At 44.4% G+C, this 23,679-nt stretch overlaps 1 protein-coding gene across 1 annotated transcript in view; it reads right to left on the bottom strand.

Annotated features, from left to right (window-relative positions):
* Positions 1 to 23,679, bottom strand: part of RTTN (rotatin) — an 81,214-nt gene that overhangs the window by 29,127 nt on the left and 28,408 nt on the right. The window contains exons 21-34 of the mRNA XM_054164128.1: positions 22,493 to 22,610; positions 21,388 to 21,484; positions 20,704 to 20,772; positions 20,174 to 20,362; positions 19,294 to 19,533; positions 18,426 to 18,570; positions 16,999 to 17,153; positions 13,837 to 14,056; positions 12,524 to 12,652; positions 10,939 to 11,046; positions 9,612 to 9,770; positions 7,695 to 7,766; positions 6,691 to 6,883; positions 5,594 to 5,676 (exon numbers count right to left, since the gene is read on the bottom strand). Coding sequence (XP_054020103.1) covers positions 5,594 to 5,676; positions 6,691 to 6,883; positions 7,695 to 7,766; positions 9,612 to 9,770; positions 10,939 to 11,046; positions 12,524 to 12,652; positions 13,837 to 14,056; positions 16,999 to 17,153; positions 18,426 to 18,570; positions 19,294 to 19,533; positions 20,174 to 20,362; positions 20,704 to 20,772; positions 21,388 to 21,484; positions 22,493 to 22,610 — 1,977 coding nt within the window. The remainder of the gene's footprint in view (positions 1 to 5,593; positions 5,677 to 6,690; positions 6,884 to 7,694; positions 7,767 to 9,611; positions 9,771 to 10,938; positions 11,047 to 12,523; positions 12,653 to 13,836; positions 14,057 to 16,998; positions 17,154 to 18,425; positions 18,571 to 19,293; positions 19,534 to 20,173; positions 20,363 to 20,703; positions 20,773 to 21,387; positions 21,485 to 22,492; positions 22,611 to 23,679) is intronic.

Raw genomic sequence — 23,679 nt, forward strand, 5'->3', positions numbered from 1 at the left:
GCCCCCTTCAGGTACTGGAAGGCTGCTCTAAGGTTTCCCAGCAGCCTTTTCTTCTCCAGGCTGATTATCACCAGCTCTCTCAGCCTGTCCCCACAGGAGAGGTGCTCCAGCCCTCTAATCATCTTCATGGTCTCCTTTGGATCTACTCCAGCAGTTCCATGCCTCTCATGTGCAGGAGGCACCAGAAATGGACACAGTGCTCCAGGTGAGGTCTCACAAAAGCAGAGGAGAGGGGCAGAATCCCCTCCCTCATCCTGCCGGTCACAGTGTTTTTGATGCAGCCCAGGGCATGGCTGCCTTCTCAGCTGCAAAGATCTGAAGTATGAACAACCTGAAACACCCCTGTTAAAACCTGATCAATGCCCATGTTACTGGAAATTCCTCCTCTTCATCCTTCTTATTCATCCATATAATTGACTCAATCTACATTTGGACTAAGATAGAAAGCCATTGCTGCGGCATTTAAACTCAAATTTTTCATGGACCATTTGCTCCACTGAGAACATCAGCACTTGTCCATTTGTACCAGGACACACTCAGATAAAAATATAACAAGAGCATCAGTCATCAACCAAAGGAGAACTTCCAGAGCCTTCCCACTTCTGGCTACTTCTCTTAGCCCAAGTCCTCTGATCCTGACCGGTATTCATGGTGAAGATGTGAGACACTTACACGACAAGTGACAATTTTACTGTCACACTACCCATGCCACTTTACACTATTGGTCATATGATCAATTGATGATCAAGGGACTTGAACATCTCTCCTATAAAGAAAAGAGGAGGGCAGATTGAGACTAGAGGGAAGGAAGAAATTCTTGACAGTGAGGGTGGTGAGACACTGCAACAGGTTGCCCAGGGAGGCTGTGGATGTCCCCTCCCTGGAGACATTTAAGGCTAGGTTAGATGAAGCCTTAAGCAACCTGGGCTAGTGGAAGGTGTCCTTGCCCATGGCAGGGGGGTTGGAACTAGATGATCTTTAAGGTCCTTTCCAACCCAGACCATTCTATCCCTGTACCTAAATGGTGCTTCTGCAACAAGTAAAGCCCTAGAAGGAATTACTGATGTGCTGAGAGACATCTTAAAGATATTATTATGAATGTATACAAACTTTCATGTACTAATGCGTATCTTCTGCATCACAGAACAACTCTTTCTCCATCTGCTACAACTGTCTAAACACTTAGGGCAAAGAAATAAAAATACAGTCTTAGAAATGCTAACAAAAAAGCCAACAGCAAAAAAACCCAAACAAAACCCAACACAATAAAAGTTTTATGTGGTTAGAATAAATACCAGCTTCCTGAACTGATGGAACATTCATTGCTGATTGCTTCACAGTGGGACATGGGTTAAACCCAGAATTTTCCTCCCACTTTAACAGAACACATACAGTAACACAAAGAAGTTGTTTCACATAATCACAGAATGATTTGGATTGGAAGGGACCTTCTAAGGGCATCTAGTCCAAGGCCCCTGCAGTCAGCAGGGGCATCCTCCACTAGATCAGGCTGCTCAGAGCCTTGTCAAATCTCATCTCAAGTATTTCCAGGGATGGAACCTCAACTACCTCCTTGGACAACCTGTTGCAGTGTTCCAGCACCATCATGGTGCAGAAAACTTGTTCCTAACATCCCATCTAAATCTGCTTTGCTCTGATTTCAAACCATTGCCCCTCATCCTGTCACTGCAGGCCTCTGGAAAGAGTCCCTCTGCAGCTGCCTTCTTTGCCTTCCAGGAAAGAAAAGATAACCACCTTTGGTAAGGATGAACTGGGGGTCTGAGACATTCTATCTAGTAAAAGGATATTTACTACTGCCACCATCTTCTTGCTGGGAGCAAGGAAGCTTTCTGTCGCTTAGCAGTGAAACAGCAGACTCTGGACAAAGGTTAAATTGGGGGTAGGGGGGAAGAGTTGTGTAGGGAGGGAGATGACAACTGCAAAACAGAACTAATACAAAAGAATACAAAAAGTGTCTGAGTAGAGACAGGATAAATGTGAGGGGTTTGCAGTTTATCTGCTGAAAATGAATGAAAGGTCTTTTCTTAACCTCTGGTATAAAAATCCTTCTGGCATTGCTTTAATGGGTTTGCAGTGATTAATTCCATTCAGTTCCCTTTTCAAAGGCTTAAATCACTTAACTGTACAGCATTCTGCTAACCATGGCTCCAAAAAATACAACACACATTTCTATAAAATAGCAAGGAGGCATCATAGGAAAGAGTGGCCTTGACTCAAAGCTAGCTGAGAAAAGTGTGCAGATCTTAACCTGCACCACTTTTAGCTCAGGTTTTTCAGTAACTGCTCTTTTTGCTACATGGTCCTGGGCACAGAACAGCCCTGGTGTATTTAATCAGTGTGAAAGAAGTGTCTCCATGCTGATTGATGTTCTCAGTCATACACAGAATCAGAATCACAGAATCACACACCCAACACAACCCAGCACACTGCTTAAAATAAGAATCTGTTCTCTGTATAATGATGGAATCATAGAATGGGTGGGGTTGGAAGGGACCTCCAAAAGGTATCTAGTCCAACCCCCCAGTCAGGTTGCTCAGAGCCTTCTCAAGCCTGACCTTGAATAGCTCCAATGATGAGGCCTCAATTACCTCCCTGGGCAGCTTGTTGCAGTGTTTCACCACCCTTATGGTGCAGAACTTGTTCCTCACATCCAATTTAAACCTGCTTTGCTCTCATTTCAAACCATTGCCCCTCGTCCTGTCACTTCAGGCCTTTAGAAACAGTCCCTCTGCAGCTTTCTTGTAAGTCCCCTTCAGATATTAAAATGATGCTCTAAGGTCCTCCCAGAATCTTCTCTTTTCCATGCTGAGTATCTCCAGCTCCCTCAGCCGCCCCTCACAGCAGAGCTGCTCCAGCCCTTGGATCATCTTTGTGGCCTCCCCTAGACTCGCTCCAGCAGCTCTGTCCTTCTTCTGCTGGGGACAGCAGAACTGGAGGCAGTATTCAAGGTGGGATCTTACAAGAGCAGAGTAACCCTGTGTGAAACCAGTCTATGACAGCAGAAGCTCAATTTCAAGTATGTGAAACCTGAAACCAGAAAACTGATTGTTTGGTTTTGTCAGAACTTTTAGGAAACATCTAAAATATAAACCAAAAACCCATCAGACCTTTTCTCTTTGTAGAAAAGGATTCACACAATTTAGTAAAAAGACATCAGTTATGCTTCTGCAAAGATCGCCAGGATGTGGCTTGCTGAAGAAAAATAAAAGCAATTTCAACCTTCTGAGAGTGACATTCATGAAATGAATGGATATGGACTTATTCAGAAGAGCTGGTTGTGGGGTTTAAAAAAAAATGAAATAGTTACTTTAATATCAGTGAAGAGCTTCTGATATAAATAATTCTACTTGGTTTAATAGCTGCTAAGTCTCAATTATTTGTGCTTGTTGTCATCAAATCTGTCCCTACACAAGGAAAATGTTTTTCCCCTTCAGTAGGTGCTGCAGACTCCCTTCCATCTGTGATGGCTCCATCATGCCATCTAGTGGGCTTGGAACAGCTGCATCGTCCTGCTACCACCAACGCAGAAAATCAAGAGACAAATTTCTACAATCTTTTGGTAATGACTTCGTTCATAGATCCATTGAATGGTTTGGCTTGGGAGGGACCTTCAAGATCATCCAGCTTCAACGCCTTCCCATGGGCAGGAACACCTTCTGCTAGACCAGGTTGCTCAAGGCCTCATACAGCCTGGTCTTGAGCACCTCCAGGGGTATTTTTAATCCTCATACATCAAAATGCAAAGCTTCCAGCCAAATAGTAGGAACACAAAATTTATACAGGAATAAACTGCAAACCATAGAATGGCTTAGGATCGAAGGGACCTTAGAGATTAAATCTATTGCCCCTCATCACTGAACATCACTGAAAAGAGCCTGGCACTTTCATCTTGACACCCACCCCTCAGATATTTGGAGACATTGATCAGATCCCCTCTCAGCCTTCTCTTCTCCAGACTAAACAGCCCCAGGGCTCTCAGTCTTTCTTCATAGCAGAGATGTTGCAGTCCCTTCATTATTCCTCTATCCAGCAGATCTTTGTTTCTCTTGAACTAGGGAGCCCAAAACTGGACACAGTATTGCAGACGTGGTCCAAGCAAGGCAGAGCAGAGGGGCAGGAGAACCTCCCTAGACTTGCTGGCCACACTTTTCTTGATGCACCCCAGGATCCCATTGGCCCTCCTGGCCACAAGGGCACATTGCTGTCCCATGGAGAACTTACTGTCCACTGGGACTCCAAGGTCTTACTCCATGGAGTTGTTTTGCAGCAGGACACCCCTCAGTTTGTACTGGTGCCTGGTTATTCCCTCTCCAGAAGCAGGACTCTGCTGCTGAGCTGTGATATCCTGACTTCCACGCTGCATTAGATGCTTATGCATAAATAAAACAGTGTTGAAGAAAATACACAATTACAAAACTGGCTTTCAGTGCAGCACATCACAGCTGCCTTGGAGTTCTCCTGCAGTCCTTGAAAAGATATCTTTTTATCAGGTAACTAATGAATTAACATTCAAAAGCTTCCTCCACAGCCTGATCTGATTCTGCAAATCTCCTCTGGAACTGGAACTCTGTGTTTCAATTTCTCCTCCTTTCCATTTGCCATCATGACAGACAACAGATGTTTACAGCCTTTCATTGCAGTCATCATCCAAGCCAGAAACAAACTTCCAAGCAGCCACCTACCTGCCTTTTATTTTTCATGTCTGCTTTTGGGTCTGGCAAACACTTGTGCTACTTTTATCTTTTCTAAAAGCATTTTCAGAATTCAGAGATTGTTATGACACAGAAGATAATTTTAACCCAGTGTCCTTGTGTGGTTTTGATTGATCCAATTCTATAGCTGTCTGGTGTAAATACAAGATCAGCCTGTAAGGACAGGTGGGATAAATCAAGTCCAACCTATCACCTAACACCACCTGACAACTAAACCATGGCTCCAAGGGCCACATCCAATCTCCTCTTGAACACCTCCAGTGATGGTGACTCCACCACCTCCCAGGGCAGCACATTCCAATGGCTAACAACTCTCTCAGTGAAGAACTTTCTCCTCACCTTGAGCCTAAACTTCCCCTGGCACAGCTTGAGACTGTGTCCTCTTGTTCTGGTTGCCTGGAAGAAGAGACCATGCCCTGCCTGGCTACAACCTCCCTTCAGGTAGTTGTAGATGGCAATAAGGTCTTCCCTGAGCCTTCTCTTCTCCAGGCTAAACAATCCCAGCTCCCTCAGCCTCTCCTCATACGGCTTGTGCTCAAGGCCTCTCCCCAGCCACGTTGCCCTTCTCTGGACATGTTCAAGAGTCTCAATATCCTTCTTAAACTGAGGGGCCCAGAACTGGACACAGTACTCAAGGTGTGGCCTAACCAGTGCAGTGTACAGGGGCACAATGACCTCCCTGCTCCTGCTGGCCACACTATTCCTGATGCAGGCCAGGATGCCATTGGCCTTCTTGGCCACCTGGGTGCACTGCTGGCTCATGTACAGCCCGCTGTCAACCAGTACCCCCAGGTCCCTTTCTCCAAAGCATTTAATGAACAATTTTACATTTAAAATAAAGAGATTACTCTCCAAGTTACCATAGTTTCAGCTGTTGACTGAGAATGTGAAGATTGGCTCTGACTCAATGGAGCCTTCCAAAGATTAAGAGAATCATCCAAATCTGTAGGAAAATAATGAATAAAATTAAAAATTGAACAACAAAAACCCCACAACCCCCCCCTCAAAAAAAAATCCATTTTCTTTTTCATTTCTGTAAGACCAGCAGAAAGCATACCAAGAGGATTGTTTCAGTGAAACACTAAAGTAGGCAAATTCATTTATCCTTCTGAAGATCTCAGAATGTAAATTTTCACCCCCTGTTAGCTATGAATTCTCATCCAGCAAATCCCTTGAACAAACAGACTCACGTAAAACATAAATTCCAGCAAAACATAAAATACTCTGGGAAGAGCCTCACTTAGCTCAAAATGCAGCTGTGGAGCCTCCAGTGGTTAGAAACAGTTCAAATTTAGCTTTCTTTTAAATGTACACAAGTATTGATGATCCTGGGGGCTCCCAGCACAGACATAATTAACAGATGTCCTCCTCTTCACAACACTTTGAATTGCACAGAATCACAGAATGGGAGGGGTTGGAAGGGCCCTCCAAGGATATTCCAGTCCAACCCCTCTGCCAGAGCAGCATCACCCAGAGCAGGTCACAGAGGAACACATCCAGGTGGGTTTTGAATGCCCCCAGAGAAGGAGACTCCACAACCTCTCTGGGCAGCCTGCTCCAGGGCTCTGTCACCCTCACAGTGACAAAGTTTTCCCTTCTATTCCCATGGAACTTCCTCTGCTCCAGCTTGCCCCCAGTGCCCCTCGTCCTATCATTGGACATCACTGAACAGAGCCTGGCTCTGTCCTCCCAACACTACCCTGCACATCTTTATCAACAGCAATCAGGTCACCCCTCAGGCTCCTCTGCTCCAAGCTAAGGAGTCCCACCTCCCTTAGGGAAATGTTCCACTGCCTTCAGCATCTTTGTAGCTCTGTGCTGGACTCTTTCAAGCAGTTCCCTACTTACATTCCTAGTTTATATATTCCTTTTGAGTTCTATTTGAGGGAAGTTACTCACAACCAGAAGTTATTTAACCAGGTTTATAACACTAGGAGGTTACATTAACATCACTTACCAGTTACAGCACCTTTTTCTATGAGGTAGTTGTCTTCCTTGGAAGAATTCCAATCAAACATGTAACACCCTAGGTAGCAGTGTTTCACCATCTGATTCACATGTTCATAGAAGTGGTAGTGGTACAAAAGGGCCTTGAGTGCAGGTTTGCCTGTCTGAGAGAGGCCAGTTTCTTCATCATGGACACAGGGACCCTGCAGACAGGAAATTCACAAACATAATTTCTTGAAATGAAGCCTTAACATTCAATAGTCAAACTAAAAGAGGAGAAATGTCTCTCACCACTAACTTGATCTATTGCAGAAAGCAGGAGATAACACTGTGCTTGAAGAGGTCAGGTGATGAAAAACTCAACATGAGCCAGGTGCTGGGCTGCATTGAAAGCAGTGAGAGCAGGACGACAGGGAGGGGATTCTACCCCTCTGCTTTGCTGAGACCCCACCTGGATCACTGTGTGCAGTTCTGGTGCCCCCAGAATAAGAGGGACATTGAACTGCTGGAGTGGTTCCTGAGGAGGGCCACAAAGATGGTCAGAGGGCTGGAGCACCTGCCCTACAGGGGCAGGCTGAGGGAGCTGGGGTTGTTCAGCCTGGAGAAGAGAAGACCCCAGCAAGACCTTAGAGCATCCTGCCAGTAGCTGAAGGGGGCTACAAGAAGGCTGCAGAGGGATGTTCCTAAAGGCCTGCAGGGACAGGACGAGGGGCAATGGTTTGAAATGAGAGCAGAGCAGAGATTGCATGTAAGGAACAAGTTCAGCACCAGGAGGGCAGCGGAACACTGCAAAAAGTTGCCCGTGGAGAGAGTTGAGGCCCCATTCCTGGAGGTATTCAAGGTCAGGCTGGACAAGGCTCTGGGCAACATGATCTAGTGGAGGATGTCCCTACTGACTGCAGGGGGGTTGGACTAGATGCCCTTTGGAGGTCCCTTCCAAACCAACCCATTCTATGCTTAATAACACCTCTCGGTAGCACTGTGACCTTTGTCACCAATGCAGCAGTCACTCACTTGCCAAAGACCATCTTTGCTGTCTTCTGGAGGAATTGGAATCACAAGGAGATTTTGTAGAATAAAAGCAGCCTGAAAGAAATGAAAGCATTAAGATTGCCATCTAGCCATCACACTTCAAAAAACCCTATCAGATTGAAAAGCAGTCTACATATTCCACTGCTTCAGGGATTTCATATTCACGTTGGGGGAAAAAAAATAATTAGAAGGATGTAACCTAAAAATCCCTCAAACTTCACCTGTGATAGATGTCAGTAGGGCAAGGCACAAGAGGAGGCTGGTAAGAAAAAAAAGGCAAGGAAGAGATGGAATAGAAATCCTACATATTGTAATAAAGACTAATAAATGAATAAAATAATGGATTTGATTTCTATTCCACCTCTTCCTTGCCTTTTTTTAATATATAAAATACTTTTAAGCACCATTCCAGTACTGTAAATCCTGCTGAATGTGAACTGCATAGCAACAAGTACTGGAAAAAAAAATCCCTCAGCAGGAAGGTCTGGATAAGTGTTCATGACTCTTCCCTACATTGTCCTCAGGTCTTGATTTTTCATTATGATAAAAAATTGGGGTGTTATTACTCAAAAAAACCTGGGACAATGCAGGAGACACGTTGGGACAGACACATACATCCCAAATATTTTCCTAACTACATGGCACATATGTTTTTCTGATTTATATCACACAGACATCACATGGATTTGTGGGTGGACTGAAAAAGCTGGGTTTGGTATTCTGTTAATCTTTGTCAATAATTTGACTCTTATGAGAGTATTAAAATGGTTTGGAAGGTAAGGAAAACAAGGGAGCAGACATTCCCAAGAGCACTTTGCACACATACATTTAAAATAGTACTAGGGAACATGCAATTAAGTGAGCAACAAAGCTGAGCAGAGACTCACATTCACATGATGAAGCAGATGAAGAGAGGGGATTCAGCCACTCTGCTCATGTGCTAGTTCTAATGCCAAGACCTCACCTCTAGTATTGTGTCCAGCTATGGGACCCCCAACACAATAGAGACATGAACCTGATAGAGGGGGTCCAGAGGAGGGCCACAAAGATGATCAGAGGGCTGGAGAACCTCTCATACAAAGACAGGCTGAGAGAGTTCAGGCTGTTCAGCCTGGAGAAGAGAAGGCTCTCTTAGGGAGACCTTAGAGCTACATTCCAGTATCTGAAGGGGACCAACAGGAAGACTGGGGAAAGACTCTTTAGAAGGGCTTGGAGTGATAGGATGGGGGGCAATGGCTTGAAACTGGAGCAGGGGAGATTTAGGTTGGACATCAGGAGGAAGCTCTGCACAATGAGAGTGGTGAAATACTGGAACAGGTTGCCCAGGGATGTGGTTGAGGCCTCATCCCTGAAGACAATCAAGATCAGACTTGCTGTGGCCCTTGGGCAGCCTGCACTAGTTGGAGGTGTCCCTGCTGCTTGCAGGAGAATTGGACAAGATGCCCTTTGAGGGTCCTTTCCAACCCGATGCAATCTGTGAATCTATGAATGGCACAAAACAGCCATTGCAGTCTGGGCCATTTTGTTATGTTTTAGCAGCCTATTTGTCTGCCTGGGTTAAGCCTTGGGAGCTTTTCTCCATTTGTGGTAAGCCTGATAGAGCAGGGTTAATGATTGGGCCTAATGACCCCAGGGATCTTTTCCAACCTGAATGATTCTATGATTCCATGAGTTCATTTTTGCCTTTACACCAGCCAGCTGCTTTCGTTGCTTCTTGTGCAATTCTAAAGAAGCAGCTAAACTTTTAATCAGGCAGCATTTAACTTACAAAGCAGAAAGCATTGTGCAGTGTCAGAGAAGAGATAGACAGAATAAATTGAAGATAAGATAAAATAAAATAGCATGCAATAAAAATCACATGAAAACAACCAAGACAGCAGAAGGACACAAGAAACTCACCTCCCTGCGTACCATGCTACATTCAGCCTGGTCCAGTAGGATGTTTATCACTGTGCCCCACAGCCCTCCTGAGATGTTCTGGCAGCTTTCTGCTAAAGCAACACATCCTGTTTCAAGGGATGTAAGAGCTGATCCTATTCCAAGTGCTGTGAATCTCACCTAGTAACACACAAACGCAACACCAAGGGATTATTCCTTACAACAATTAGCAACACACAGAACCACAGAATGATTTTGGTTGGAAAGGACTTTTAAGATCACCCAGTCCAACCATTCTCTAACTCTACCAACTCTGAGGGTAAACCGTGACTCTCAGCACCATATTTCTGTGTCTTTGAAACACCTCCATGGATGGGGATTCAACCACCTCCCTGGGAGCCTGTTTGAGAACCCTTTCAGTGAAGAAGTCTTTTCTAATGCTCAACCTAAACCTGCAACTTTAGGCCATTTCTTCTCATCCTATCACTTCTTACTAGGGAAAAGAGACCAACCCTCACCTGGCCCCAGTCTCCTTTACAGGAGCTGTAGAGAGCAGTGAGGTCTCCCTTCAACTTCCTCTTCTCCAGGCTGAACAACCCCAGCTCCTTACCAGCCCTGTTCTCCAGACCCTTCACCAGTTTTGTTGCCCCTCTCTGGACATGGGTCCAGCCCTTCAATGTCCTTCTTGGTGTGAGGGGTCCAAAACTGAACCCAATACTGAAAGTGTGGCCTCACCAGTGCTGGGTACAGGTGGACAGTCACCCCACATGAAGTGAGGAGAGTTCTCCTGATGTGCTCTCCCAGCCCCTGCAGCAAGTGCTGTAAATGAAAACCTCTTTTCCTATAACTTTCTGGCTCTGTACTCAGAATCACAACTATGTGTACATAAAAATGACAATTAATAAAATAGATCTTTTAATAACGATGAACCATGAGACAGCCTGCAATATCCTTCACCCTTTCGCACTTTAGAACAGATCTCTTTAGCAAACTTACAGAACTTAACAGATCTGCATCAAAGCATTTATCACATTTGCTCTGAAGTTGCAGTTCCTGTAAATTTCTCTGCTTTGCAGCTAAGTAACAGCAATGTCAATGCAAACTGGCTATGAATCACCAACCTCAGTGACTAACGAGAGCACAGGAGACAGGAAGATGCAGGGAAGGATTTCTTAGATGTTGATATGGAAACAGTCTCCCTCACTTTCTGGCCACTGCTATTTAGGATATAGTCAGTAGTATCTTAAATTACAGAATAGTTTCCATAGGAAATAAATTAATGAAACCCAAATTCTGCAAATACTTCAGGGTCAAAAGAAGACTTCAACTTAACATTGCATCAACTAACCTCAGGGTCTCTATCTACCCACAAAGGAACCAGCCATGCCAGACCTAGCTGAGAAGATGCTTGTTCTTCATTGGTATCATAAGGCAAAGACCAAAGAGATATCCAGTCCTGAGTAGAAAACAGAAAATAAATTTGTACAATTATTTTACAACTGTTTTGATACCAATTACACACTGGAACACTTCAAATGCACACAGCACTAATATTTCATGGATTCATAGAACAGTTTGGGCTGGAAGAGACCTAAAACATCATCTAGCTGCAACCCCCCTGCCATGGGCAGAGACACCTCCACTAGCTCAGGTTGCTCAAGGCCTCATCCAACCTGGCCCTGAATACCTCTAGGAAGGCAACATCCACCACCTCCCTGGGCAACCTCTTCCAGTTTCTCCCCACCCTCACTGTCAAGAATTTCTTTCCAATCTCCAAGCTAAATCTGCACTCCTCAAGCTTCAATCCATTCCCTCTCATCCTGTCACTACAAAGCCCTTGTAAAAAGTCCCTTTTATCAGCAAAAATATTTTGATTCTGACTCTGTAAACAGACATTTAACCTGCTGACTTAAGCTACTGAATCAGATTCTACTCATATCTCCTTCTTCATAGAATTAGGACAGCGGTGCTAAAGAAAGAGTAAATATTTGACTTGAAAGACTGGAATCATTTGTTCCATTCCAAATGTACTCCTGGCATATTTTAGTTTTATTTGTCGTTAACATTATCTTTCTCTCACATTATAAATGCACAGAAAACTACTGGATTACAACATGCAATTATTTCTCAGATCCTACTGTATTCTTTTTCTTCATGCACCCATCAGGTGATTAAATGAACTCCTGCAGACGACCACATAAGCACTCTGCTACGGATCACAGGAAATCAAACTTGACTTTGCAAATCAGCTTATTTAATTCAGGTTAAAAAATTCTGCATCCCTGCAAAATGCTCTGGTTAACCACTGCACAAACACTGCCTTCAGCTCATGATAGCTGAAGTTTTATGTCTCTGTGTCTTCTGACCATCTCAGTCCTGTATATCATAGAATCATGGAGTGGATTAGGCTGGAAGAGACCTTGAAGATCATCTAATCCAACCTCCCTGCCATGGGCAGGGATGTGTCTCAGCTAGACCAGGTTGCTCAAGGCCCCATCCAACCTGGCCTTGAACATCTGCAGGGAGGGGACATCTGCAGCTTCTCTGGACCATCCATTCCAGAGTCTTGCCGCCCTGGTAGTGAAGAATATCTTCCTAAGATCCAATCTAAACCTATTCTCCTTCAATTTAAATCCATTTCTGACTGATGTTTCATTTAGGGCAGCGGATTTTGCACGGATCCCCTCAGTACACACAAAATTGATAACAAAAAGCACAATGTTTTACAGTCTTTGGATCTGGGGGAGGAAGACCATTAACATTCAAAATGAAATACAAAACACAGTTCAGCCTAGCAAGATCAGTTAAATGCATGGCACCAAATAGTGCGGTCTGGTTGACATGCTGGAGGGAAGGGATCCATCAAGAGGGACTTGGAACAGATGTGAGAGGTGGGCCCATGCCAGCCTCATGAAGTTCAACAAGGAACTCACCATATCCTTGGCTTGAGCCATCATTTCATGGGACAAGTGAAGCAAGCAGAGGACTGTGCTCTTGGTAACCCCTTTCCCCATGAAGGACATCGCGTTTCCTCCCCATTCAACATAAAAAGATGAGATCACCTAAAAGGGGGGGTACAAGGTCATGGTGGCTTTGCTGTATGCAGGGAGAGCACAAACTGTCCTACTCAAAATGAAAGCATTATTTAAATTCATGAAAAGATGGTGGAGTTTTAGAAATAAAGGAATTATTAAAATTCATCTGAATCATTCACTCAGGAGATGGTTCTCCCTATGGTTAAACCACTGAAGCTCAGTGGTTTCAGTGACTTGAATAAGAAGAAACAGAAGTGGTTTCTGTATCAAATTCTAATGAACAAAAGTCATAAAATCACAGAATGTTAGGAGTTGGAAGGGACCTCCACAGATCACCCAGTCCACCCACCCTGCCAAAGCAGGATCACCCAGGGCAGGTGACACAAAAATACATCCAGTCAGGTTTGGAAAGTCTCCAGAGAAGGAGAATAAAGGTCGCTGGATCATAACGCAAAATGAACTGTCTCTGACCAAATATCAAACCATACATTTGAAAGGCATGCTGCATTCAATAGAACATACCCCAAAAGATTTTCTAACAAAGAAGAACCTTAAAACTTACACTTCTAGATATATTTTTCTCCTCAAAGCATGGCAATTTAAACCCATCCGTGTTTCATTGAATCACAGAACGTTAGGAGTTAGGGAATGTTAGGGATCTCTAGAAATCACCCAGTCCAACCTCTATGGCACAGCAGGATCACCTAGGGCAGGCCACTCAGGAACACAGCCAAGTGGGTTTGGAAAGTCTCCAGAGAAGGAGACTCCACAACCTTTCTGGACAGCCTGCTCCAGGCTAGGGGCACTGCAGAAACCCAAAAATGCCAACACACACCTATTTTTCATCTTGCTTACATTGTAACCACTTTATACCAGTATTTAAATAGGGGATGAAGACTCACACAATACAACGTAGCATCATTGATACAGACACATAGCACACAACATAGAATCACAGAATCATACAATGGTCTGGATTGGAAGGGACCTCCAGAGGTCATCTGCAGTAAACAGGATCATCCTCAGCTAGACCAGGATCATAGACTCGGTGTTTTTACTATTTACTTGGCAGAAAAAAATGTTTCCCACCCCTGTTTCTAGTGATGATAGTCCCTACAAGTAAAAGCTAAACCTGTGCCATTAGTTAGTGCTATTAGTTAGGCAGATCCTTGCCAGCACTCAAACCAAAAGCTAATTTCTAAGCTACTCACCTCGAGCAGACCTGTTAAGTATTTCTCACAAATGGTGCCAGGTTCAGCTGCAGCAGAGTAGGTACTCCAGCCTGGAAGTGCAGTGACATGAACCATTCCTCTTAATGTTCTCTCCAGTGAAGGGAGGCCATAAAAATGTGGGGCATCTGTCAGCCTTAAGCACTGCAGCAATGTCAGAGCCAACTCAGACCTGAAAGAGCCTGTGAGCTCCAAGCCCTCTCTGGTTTTGTTGTTAAAAAACAAACAAAAAGACACAAAAAGTCAGCTGTCAATGTGAAGCTTTTGTAAGGAAACATTCCACAAGAGATCAATGCCTCATGCTTCTTACACTTAGTGTATGAGTCTCAGCATCTCAATTTGTTACTATTGGTTGATAGCCAATTTAATTCCATGTTACTCTGTGCATTTTCTATCTTCACCCAGGCTCTGAAAGCATACTGCAGCAGCTGATTATAACAGTAAAACCAAGATATAACTCTATTATTATTAAAATTAGATAGAATTCAAATTATTAAGGAGCACGTTAAGTAAAGAGTGAGAAGAGTGAAGACTATGGATAAGGTAAGAAGAGCTGCAAAGCTTAGTAGCTACATTTCTGCTTGTTCTGGTTCATCCTGGCCTGTATCAGGAACAGTGTGGCCAGCAGGAGCAGGGAGGTCATTCTGTACCCTGCACTGGTTAGGCCACACCTTGAGTACTGTATCCAGTTCTGGGCCCCTCAGTTTAGTAAGGATGTTGACTTGCTGGAACACGTCCAGAGAAGGGCAACAAAGCTGGGGAGGGGTTTGGAACACAAGCCCTATGAGGAGAGGCTGAGGGAGCTGCGGTTGCTTAGTCTGGAGAGAAGGAGACTCAGGGGTGACCTTATTGCTCTCTACAACTACCTGAAGGGAGGTTGTAGACAGGCAGGGGCTGGTCTCTTCTCCCAGGCAACCAGCACTGGAACAAGAGGACACAGTCTCAAGCTGCACCAGGGGAGGTTTAGACTGGATGTTAGGAAGTTCTTCATAGAGAGAGTGATTGGCCATTGGAATGGGCTGCCCAGGGTGCTTGGTGCCATTGATTAGGTGGTGTTGGACGATGGGTTGGACTCAATGATCTTGAAGGTCTCTTCCAACCTGGTCTATTCTATTCTATTCTATTCTATTCTATTCTATTCTATTCTATTCCATGAGACAAGTTCAGATGTATGAACATGAACTTGAATATGTGAAGACATCTATTTGAATATGTGACTATTTGAACACATTTTTATATTTAAATATATTTGAGTATGTATTTGACTGCATGACTATTTTGACTGTCTCTTTGAATATGTGCAACGTAGGAAGTTCCACCTCAACATGAGGAAAATTTTCTTGCCTGTGAGAGTTCTGGAGCCCTGGAACAGGCTGCCCAAAACCCACCTAAGTGCTTTCCTGTGTGGCCTACACTGGGTGATCCTGCAGGGGGGTTGGACCGGATGATCTCTAGAGGTCCCTTGCAACCCCTATCATTCTATGATTCTCTTATTTCCTGCCAAGCACCACCAATCTAGAATTGAGGTAGGTATGAAAAAGAGGAGAGTGAGATATAATCAGCATGGATTTCTATAATCCTATTTTTCCCCCCCATCTGTCAAAATTGCTAGAAAATTAATAGCTGTATGGGAAAAATGAAGAAGATCACACTTTGAAAGTATGTTTCCAAATGGTTTTGTTCTGGCACTGAAATAAACAAATATCTTAAGCTGCAATTTTAATATCTCTTACAATATATCTGGATAGAGAGATTAAGTGTAGGAAGACTTTGTATTAGAAACTCTGAGGAAACAAGAAAACAGAACCTAAGAGAAATTGATTCCTGTGTTTGCTTAATTGACAGAAAGAGTTTGGAACAGTGTGCTGCAAGTAGCTGTCCCATGTAAACATCACTGTGCACTGCTACACTGGGAACCATTTCATGGTATTTCAAGTACTGTAATCATAGAGTCATAGAATTGTTTCCATTGCAGAAGACCTCTATGACCATTGAGTCCAGCTCTCAGCTCAACACCACCATGGCCATTAAATTATGTCCCACAGTGCCATGGCCACATGTTGCTTGAACACCTCCAGGGATGGGGAGGCCACCACCTCCCTGCGCAGCCTCTTCCCACATCTCAACACTCTCTCAGGAAAGAAATTTTCCCCAGTCTCCAAACTAAAGCTCCCCTGGCACAGGTTAGTCCATTTCCTCTTATCTGAAGAAGAGACCAATCCTCACCTTGCTCCAGTCTCCTTTCAGAGCACCTCTCCTATGAGGACAGACTGAAAGAGTTGGGGCTGTTCAGTCTGGAGAAGAGAAGGCTTCGAGGTGACCTACTTGTGGCCTTCCAGTATCTGAAGGGGGCCTACCAGAAGGCTGGGGAGGGACTTCTCAGGATATCAGGCACTGATAGGACTAGGGGGAATGGAATGAAGCTGAAGGTGGGGAGATTCAGGCTGGACATGAGGAGGAAGTTCTTCACCATGAGAGTGGTGAAGCCCTGGAATGGGTTGTCCAGGGAGGTGGTTGAGGCCCCGTCTCTGGAGGTGTTTAAGCCCAGGCTGGATGAGGCTCTGGCCAGCCTGATCTAGTGTGGAGTGTCCCCCCATAGCAGGGGGGTTGGAACTAGATGATCCTTGTGGTCCCTTCCAACCCTGACTGATTCTATGATTCTATGATTCTATATTCCATTTTTTCAGTTTAAAATCAGAGTCACAGAATGGTTTGGGTTGGAAGGAACCTACAAAGGGAATCTTGTCCAACCCAACTCTAGAGTCAGCAGGGGCATCCTCCAGTAGATCAGGCTGCTCAGAGCCTTGTCCAGCCGCACCTTGAATATCTCCAGGGATGGGGCCCAAACTACCTCGCTGGGCAATCTGTTGCAGTTTTTCAGTACTCTCATGGTGCAAAACTTGTTCCTCACATTGAATCTAGATCTGCTCTTCTCTATTTCAAACCATTGCCCCTCATCCTGTCATTGCAGGCCTTTGCAAACAGTCCTTCTGCAGCCTTCTTGTAGGCCCCCGTCAAGTCCTGGAAGGCCAGCCAATAGTTGAGCCACAATGCAATTCTATTCAAACTCTGACTGAGATACAGCAGCAGCAGACATTGTGATGCCCTGTCAGAATTACAAAGGCAGATCTATTTCCACTGTACCTGTCAGTCACTGACATGGAACAAACCAGCACTGTGTTAAAAAGATGAATCAGTTCTTTATCTAGTTGCTGCCTGACAGCACTCAGCATTTCATCAGCTTCATCCCGTGCTTGAGATTCCGGCCGCACCAGGAGGCATAAAAGGGATTTTGGTTTCTAAAAAGAAAGAAGAAAGGCAGTCAGAAGACACATAGTTTAAATCCTATTTCAATCCCCACAAGAAAGCCAACTTGCTGTTGAGAGCTTGCAAATCACACACAGCAGAAATCACAAATTCAGAGTCATAGAATGGTTTGGGTTGGAAAGGACCTTAAAGATCATCTAGTTCCAACCTCCCTGCTATGGGCAGGGACACCTTCCACTGGCCCAGGTTGCTCAAGGCCTCATCCAGCCTGGCCTTGGACACCTCCAGGGAGGGGATATCCACAACCTCCCTGGGCAGCCTGTTCCAGCATCTTACCACCTGTACTGTACAGAGTTTCTTCCTAATCTCCAGTCTAAATCTGTCCTCTTCAAGCTTCAATCCATTCCCTCTCATCCTGCCGCTACAATACCTTGTAAAAAGGTCCTTCCCATCTCTCCTGTAGGCTCCCTTCAGGTACTGAATGGCCATTATAAGGCCTCCCAGAAGCTTTGTCTCCTCTAGGCTGAACAGCTCCAATTCACTCAGTCTGTCCCCACAGGGGAGGTTCTCCAGCGCTCTGATCATCTTTGTGACCTCTGGAGCTGCTCCAGCAGTTCTTTGTCCTTATGCTGGGGGCACCATAAGTGGATGCAGTACTCCAGCAATTCCATGTCCTTCTTATGCTGAGAGGAGGGGCAACAGAACTGGATGCAGCGCTCCAGGTGGAGTCTCATGAGAGCAAAGCAGAGGGGCAGAATGCCCTCCTTCACAAGGATGATTAGGGGACTTGAGCATCTCCCCTATGAAGAGAGACTGAGAGCCCTGGGGCTGTTTAGTCTGGAGAAGAGAAGGCTGTGAGGGGATCTGATCAATGCCTCTAAATATCTGAGAGGTGGCTGTCAAGTGGAAGGGGCCAAGCTCTTTTTGGTGGTGTGCAATAGTAAGACAAGGAACAACAGGTACAAGCTTGACCATAGAAGATTTCACCTCAACATGAGGAGAAATTTCTTTACAGTGAGGGTGACAGAGCACTGGAGCAGGCTGCCCAGAGAGGTTGTGGAATCTCCTCTGAACATCCAAAACCTGTCTGGATGCATACCTGTGCAGCCTACCCTGGATGATTCAGCTTTAGCAGGGGGGGGTGGACCTGATGATCTCTGTCATACTGTTATTAATACCACAGGATCTGCTATTCCTTGCTTTTATGAAGAGTGCTTCTCTTTGAGCAACTCAGCAAAACAAAGCAGACAACCAGTTCGCAGTTGCATCATTTCTCACATCTGACTTCCTAGCCATATTCTCACATTTTTAAGCAACGATTTCAAGATCCACTTCAGATGTTCTGCCTCCAGATTTGATCTCTGCTCTCTAAGCAACTTGTTGAAAAATCTTAATACGTCTACCAGAAGCTTCTCATCCTCTGCAGAAGCCGGAAGGACTTGCAGAAACCTGCAATGCAAACAGAAAAATATATGCAGCATGTGAAAGTGGAGTTTATGAACTCAACTAACAGGACTGAAGTCACCTAAGAATGTGAAATTATATAAATAGGTATATTGCATATATTTACAGATGACAAAGGCAGAAGTATTACAAGAAGGATATGGAGGTGCTGGAATGTATCCAGAGAAGGGCCACGAGGATGATCAGAGGGCTGGAGCACCTCTCCTATGGAGACAGCTGAGAGAGTTGGGGGTTGTATAGTCTGGAGAAGAGAAAGCTCCAAGGAGGCCTTATTGTGGCTTTCCAGTATCTGAAGGGGGTTACAAGAAAGCTGGGGAGGGACTTTTTAGGGTGTCAGGTAGTGGCAGGACTAGGGGAAATGGGGCAAAAGTAGAAATGGGTAGATTCAGATTGGATGTCAGGAAGTTCTTGCCCATGAAGGTGGGGAGACACAAACAGGCTGCCCAGGAAGGTCATGGAATCCTCATCCCTGGAGGTTTTTGAAGCCAAGGCTGGATGTGGCTCTGAGCAACCTGATCTAGCATGAGGTGCTCCTGCCCCTAAGATTCTAAGCGCCTCTCCAAGAATCTCCTGGATTGTTTATGCCCTGTTGTGTCAGAAACAGAGGTGCATGGACATTCAATTCTATAAATTTAAAATATGAAAAATAGGAACTTTCCAGCTTAAGCTTCATGAACTGGAATGAATTTCTGTCCTCAAAAGGCTCACCTGCTTATTGCCTTTTGCCAAACAAAGCTTTTCAAAGTGGTTCCACAAGACCCAGAACTGCATTTGAATGCCAGTCTGTCATTCAGCATGTAAAAACTAAGCCTAGTTAGAGCAGTTCGAACATTCCTGTGGGATGCTGCCTGAATAATTGAATTAAGACAATCCTGCAGTCCATAGCTGGTGTGAGTTATCTTGAGTAGAAGAACATCTTCTGAAGATAGTTTTAGTGAGTCTAAAAATCTGAAAAGGTAGAAGAGAAAAATTATTAAGTCAGGATCTTGATGTCAGTGCTGACTCCTTCACTCCCAGGTTCAAATGAGAAGACAAAACAGAAATTACAGAACCACAGAATATTAGGGGCTGGAAGGGATCTTGAAAGATCAGCCAGTCCAACTCCCCTGCCAGAGCAGGATGACCTATACCAGATCACAGAGGAACACATTCAGGTGGGTTTTGAATATCTCCAGATAGGAAGACTCCACAACCCCCCTGGGCAGCCTGTTCCAGTGCTGACTTAAAATGTTATTTTTGCTAACCAGTTCTTTCCCCTCCTTCTCATTCCCCCACTTCTGCCCCAAACCAGCAACAATAACTAACAACCCCACCTCATTTAAAGCCTGAGCTGTTTAGGTTCTTGGACAATGTATCTACAGCCTCCTGAGATGTGATTCTTTCTGTTTAACAGACACCACTCTCAAACCAGTAGAATCAGAATCACAGAATATATCTGGTTGGAAAAGAATTCAAAGATCATTCAACCCAACCCTCAAACCCAGAACAACCTGAGCTCCTCTCTGAAGCTGAAAGCATTTGAAACCAGTTGGAAGGTTAACTTAACTGAAATGTGCCAGGATTTAAAAATCAAGATAAATGGGCTCACATTCCTGCTTCCTCTTCAGAATTTATCAGTTGCAGTAGGTTTTCAATCCCATGGTACCAGGACAAATTCCAAGCCATCTTAAGCATATCTGACACGGGCTTCATAGCCAAGCACTCTGAAGACAATGGCAGCACAACAGTGTTAGGACTAACGACATGATGAGCAGTGATCCTAACTGGGAGATGATACCTAAAAAAAGAAACACATGCAGAAAAAATTAAAAGGAGGTTGGTTGTTCCTTTTTTTCTTTGATTTGGTTTGGTTTGGCCTTGGTTGTTTTTTTTTAATTAAGTGCTCTATTAGATCAAGCTTTGAAATGTGCAAACAATGCTCTTGAAGCTGTTTGGCAGAAAACAAAGACTTAGAGGAAAAGCTCCTTGTATAAAAATGCAGTTTTGGATTTAAAATCAAATGTTTCCCTTAATTCTCCCATCTCCACACTTCAGGAACGAGAGAAATGGCAAAAAAAGCAAAGTTAACTGTTTAAAAATAACAAAATACCTCCCAAAACCCAAACTACCCACACATACCTTCTGACAACAGCAACAGGTAAACTGAAGGCAGGTAGGCCACTGTCATCAGTAGTTGTGCCATCAGCCCTGCAAGAGGTTACACTATAGTTATTGTAGAATCATAGAATGGTTTGGGTTGGAAGGGACCTAAAAAGAGCATCCAGTCCAACCACTCCTGCAGTCAGCAGGGACATCCTCCATTCCACCAACCTCATGGTGCAGAACTTGTTCCTAATATCCAACCTAAATATGTTCTTCTCTCATTTCAAACTGTTGCCCCTCATCCTGTCACTGCAGGCCTCTGCAAACAGTCCCTCTGCAGCCTTCTTTTAGGTCCCTTCAGGTACTAGAAGGTTGCTATTAGGTCTCTCCAGAGCCTTCTCCTCTCCAGACTGAACAACCCCAGCTCCCTCAGCCTGTCGTTTGTAGCAAAGGTGCTCCAGTCCTTGGATCATTTTTGTCATCCTCTTCTGGCCCTGCTCCATCATATCCATGTATTTATACTGCAAAAAATATGCAGTGTAGATCTATGTCTATACAGCATGCAACCCAAATACTGAAACCATTTTTTGGTCTACAACCATGCAATTTTAGTTCTATGGAATGTTTAGAACCTGATTTCTTTGGATATATAAACTTACTTGCATTAAAATCTCACATTTCTACCACAGATACTATGATTAAAAAGCAGTTTTTTCATACCATGTTTCTGTTCTGGCTGCTTCATCGAACAACAGAAGACAAAGCAACACTGCAGCTTCAGTTAAAACAGCAGCATCATTTTGGAACAGCAGAGAAACTGAATGAAAGAAAGATACCCAGAAATGTGTTAGGAAAAGACAGACATTTACAAATACAGAGAAGCACACTGGTTAAAAACAACTCATTTCCACAGGCATTTTGCCAACATCTTCAACAGATGTGACAACATAGATTCACAGATTAGATTCCAAGATTCATAGATTCATAGAAAGGTTTGGGTTGGAAGGGACCTTGAATACCATCCAGTTCCAACCCTCCTGAAATGGGCAGAGACACCTTCCAGTAGCCTAGGTTGCTTAAGGCCTCATCTAACCTGGCCTTGAATACCTCAAGGGAGGGGCATCCACTACCTCCCTGGGCAAACTGTTCCAGTGTCTCCCCACCCTCACTGCCAAGAATTTCTTCCCAATCTCCGGTTTAAATCTGCCCTCCTCAAGATTCACAGAACCACAGAATCAACCAGGTTGGAAAAGACCTCAGAGATCAAGTCCAACCTATTACCTAACACAACCTGGTAACTAAACCATGGCTCCAAGTGCCATCCAATATTTTTTGGAACACCTCCAGGGACAGTGACTCAATCCAATCCCTCTCATCCTACCACTACAAAGTCTCTCCCTAGCTTTCTCATAGGCCCCTTTTCAGGTACTGGAAGGCTTCTCTAAGGTCTCCCTGAAGCCTTCTTTTCTTCTGGCTGAACAGCCTCAACTCTCTCAGCCTGTCCTCACAGGGGAGGTTCTCCACCCCTCTGAACATCTTTGTGGCCTCCTCTGGACACACTCCAGCAGTTCCACGTCCTTTTTATGCTGTGGGGCACCAGAACTGGATGCAATACTCCGGGTGATGTCTCATGAGAACAGAGCAGAGGGGCAGAATCCCTTCCTTTGTCCTACTTGGGTAACAGCAGCACACAGTGACTTATCTTTTAAGTATCAGAGACGCTGAAGTGATTCAAGGTTCTTTTGAATGTTATTGGTTAAACATCTAACCATATTCTACACATTTTCTTTTGATGCATTCATCAAAGCCAATACAGACTCCTTACCTCTGAAGAGCAAAAGCAGCAGAGCTGACTGCTGTGCTAGAGAAAGACGAAGAACCGGATCAGCAGACACCAGCTTGCGTAAGAGCGTCAGACATGGTACCATGATGGGCTCCATGAGCTCAAGGAACAGAGGAAAAACAAGGAAAGATCAATAACAATTAGGGTAATCCAGTATCAGATGATTAATACAAGCTGTCATGTGGAATTCCATATACAGCTGTCAGCTTACACTCTCCTGCTGGCTTGATCTAAAGCATTCATTGTTCAACATGTGGAATTTTAGATTTCTCCTCTAAAATGCTCTGCAACTTTCCCCATGCAAAGTTTGGATGTCCAGTTTAGCATAAAGGAAACCAAGGAAAAACTCAGAAAAAAGAAGTGTAACAAGAGGACTCCACCTCTGCACAGACAGAATAATAGGATGTTGGGGGTTGGAAGGAAGCTACAGAGATCATCCAGTACAACCCCTTTGCCAGAGTAGGATCACCTAGGGTAGGACACACAGGAATGCACCCAGGTGGGTTTGGAAAGTCTCCAGAGAAGGAAACTCCACAACTTCTCTGGGCAGCCTGCTCCAGGCCTCCAGCACCCTCACAATAAAGAAATTTCTCCTCATGTTGAGGTGGAACCCCCTGGGTTCCAGCTTGTACCTGTTGTTCCTTGTCCTATCACTGGGCACCACCACAAAGAGCCTGGCACCTTAATCCTGACACCCACCTGGTGGGTTGAAGTTTCCCCCCAGCATTAACATTGCCAGACCAACTCAGTTAGAAGCAAATGAAGCTGTATTTACTACACTCTACAATGGAATGCAATGAATATATACAAAATACACAGGATTTACAATATTATACAGATATTTACAATTAGCAAACAACAGGAAAACTCCCCTGGTCAGAGACCAGGGAAGCCATTCCACTGCCCCCCACCCCCTCTCCCAAGAGAGAAAAGAAGCAGAGAGAAAGCAGTGGGTTAGACTTAACTAAACAGCTCAGCCAAGGCCAGCCGACAAGCAGGTTAATCTCTCCCGAGTGAAGCAAACACAGAAGAGATCAGGAAAGAAGAGAGAGAATTGTTATGGTACAGCTCATCTTATTCTAGATATTTACCCAATGGATTTGTTTAGAATAATCTCTTGTTGTTCTTTTTACACCCAATAGTGATTTGTTTCTATTTTTCTACTTTTC

This window comes from Dryobates pubescens, chromosome 9 (assembly GCF_014839835.1).
Source record: "Dryobates pubescens isolate bDryPub1 chromosome 9, bDryPub1.pri, whole genome shotgun sequence".
Lineage (NCBI taxonomy): Eukaryota > Metazoa > Chordata > Aves > Piciformes > Picidae > Dryobates > Dryobates pubescens.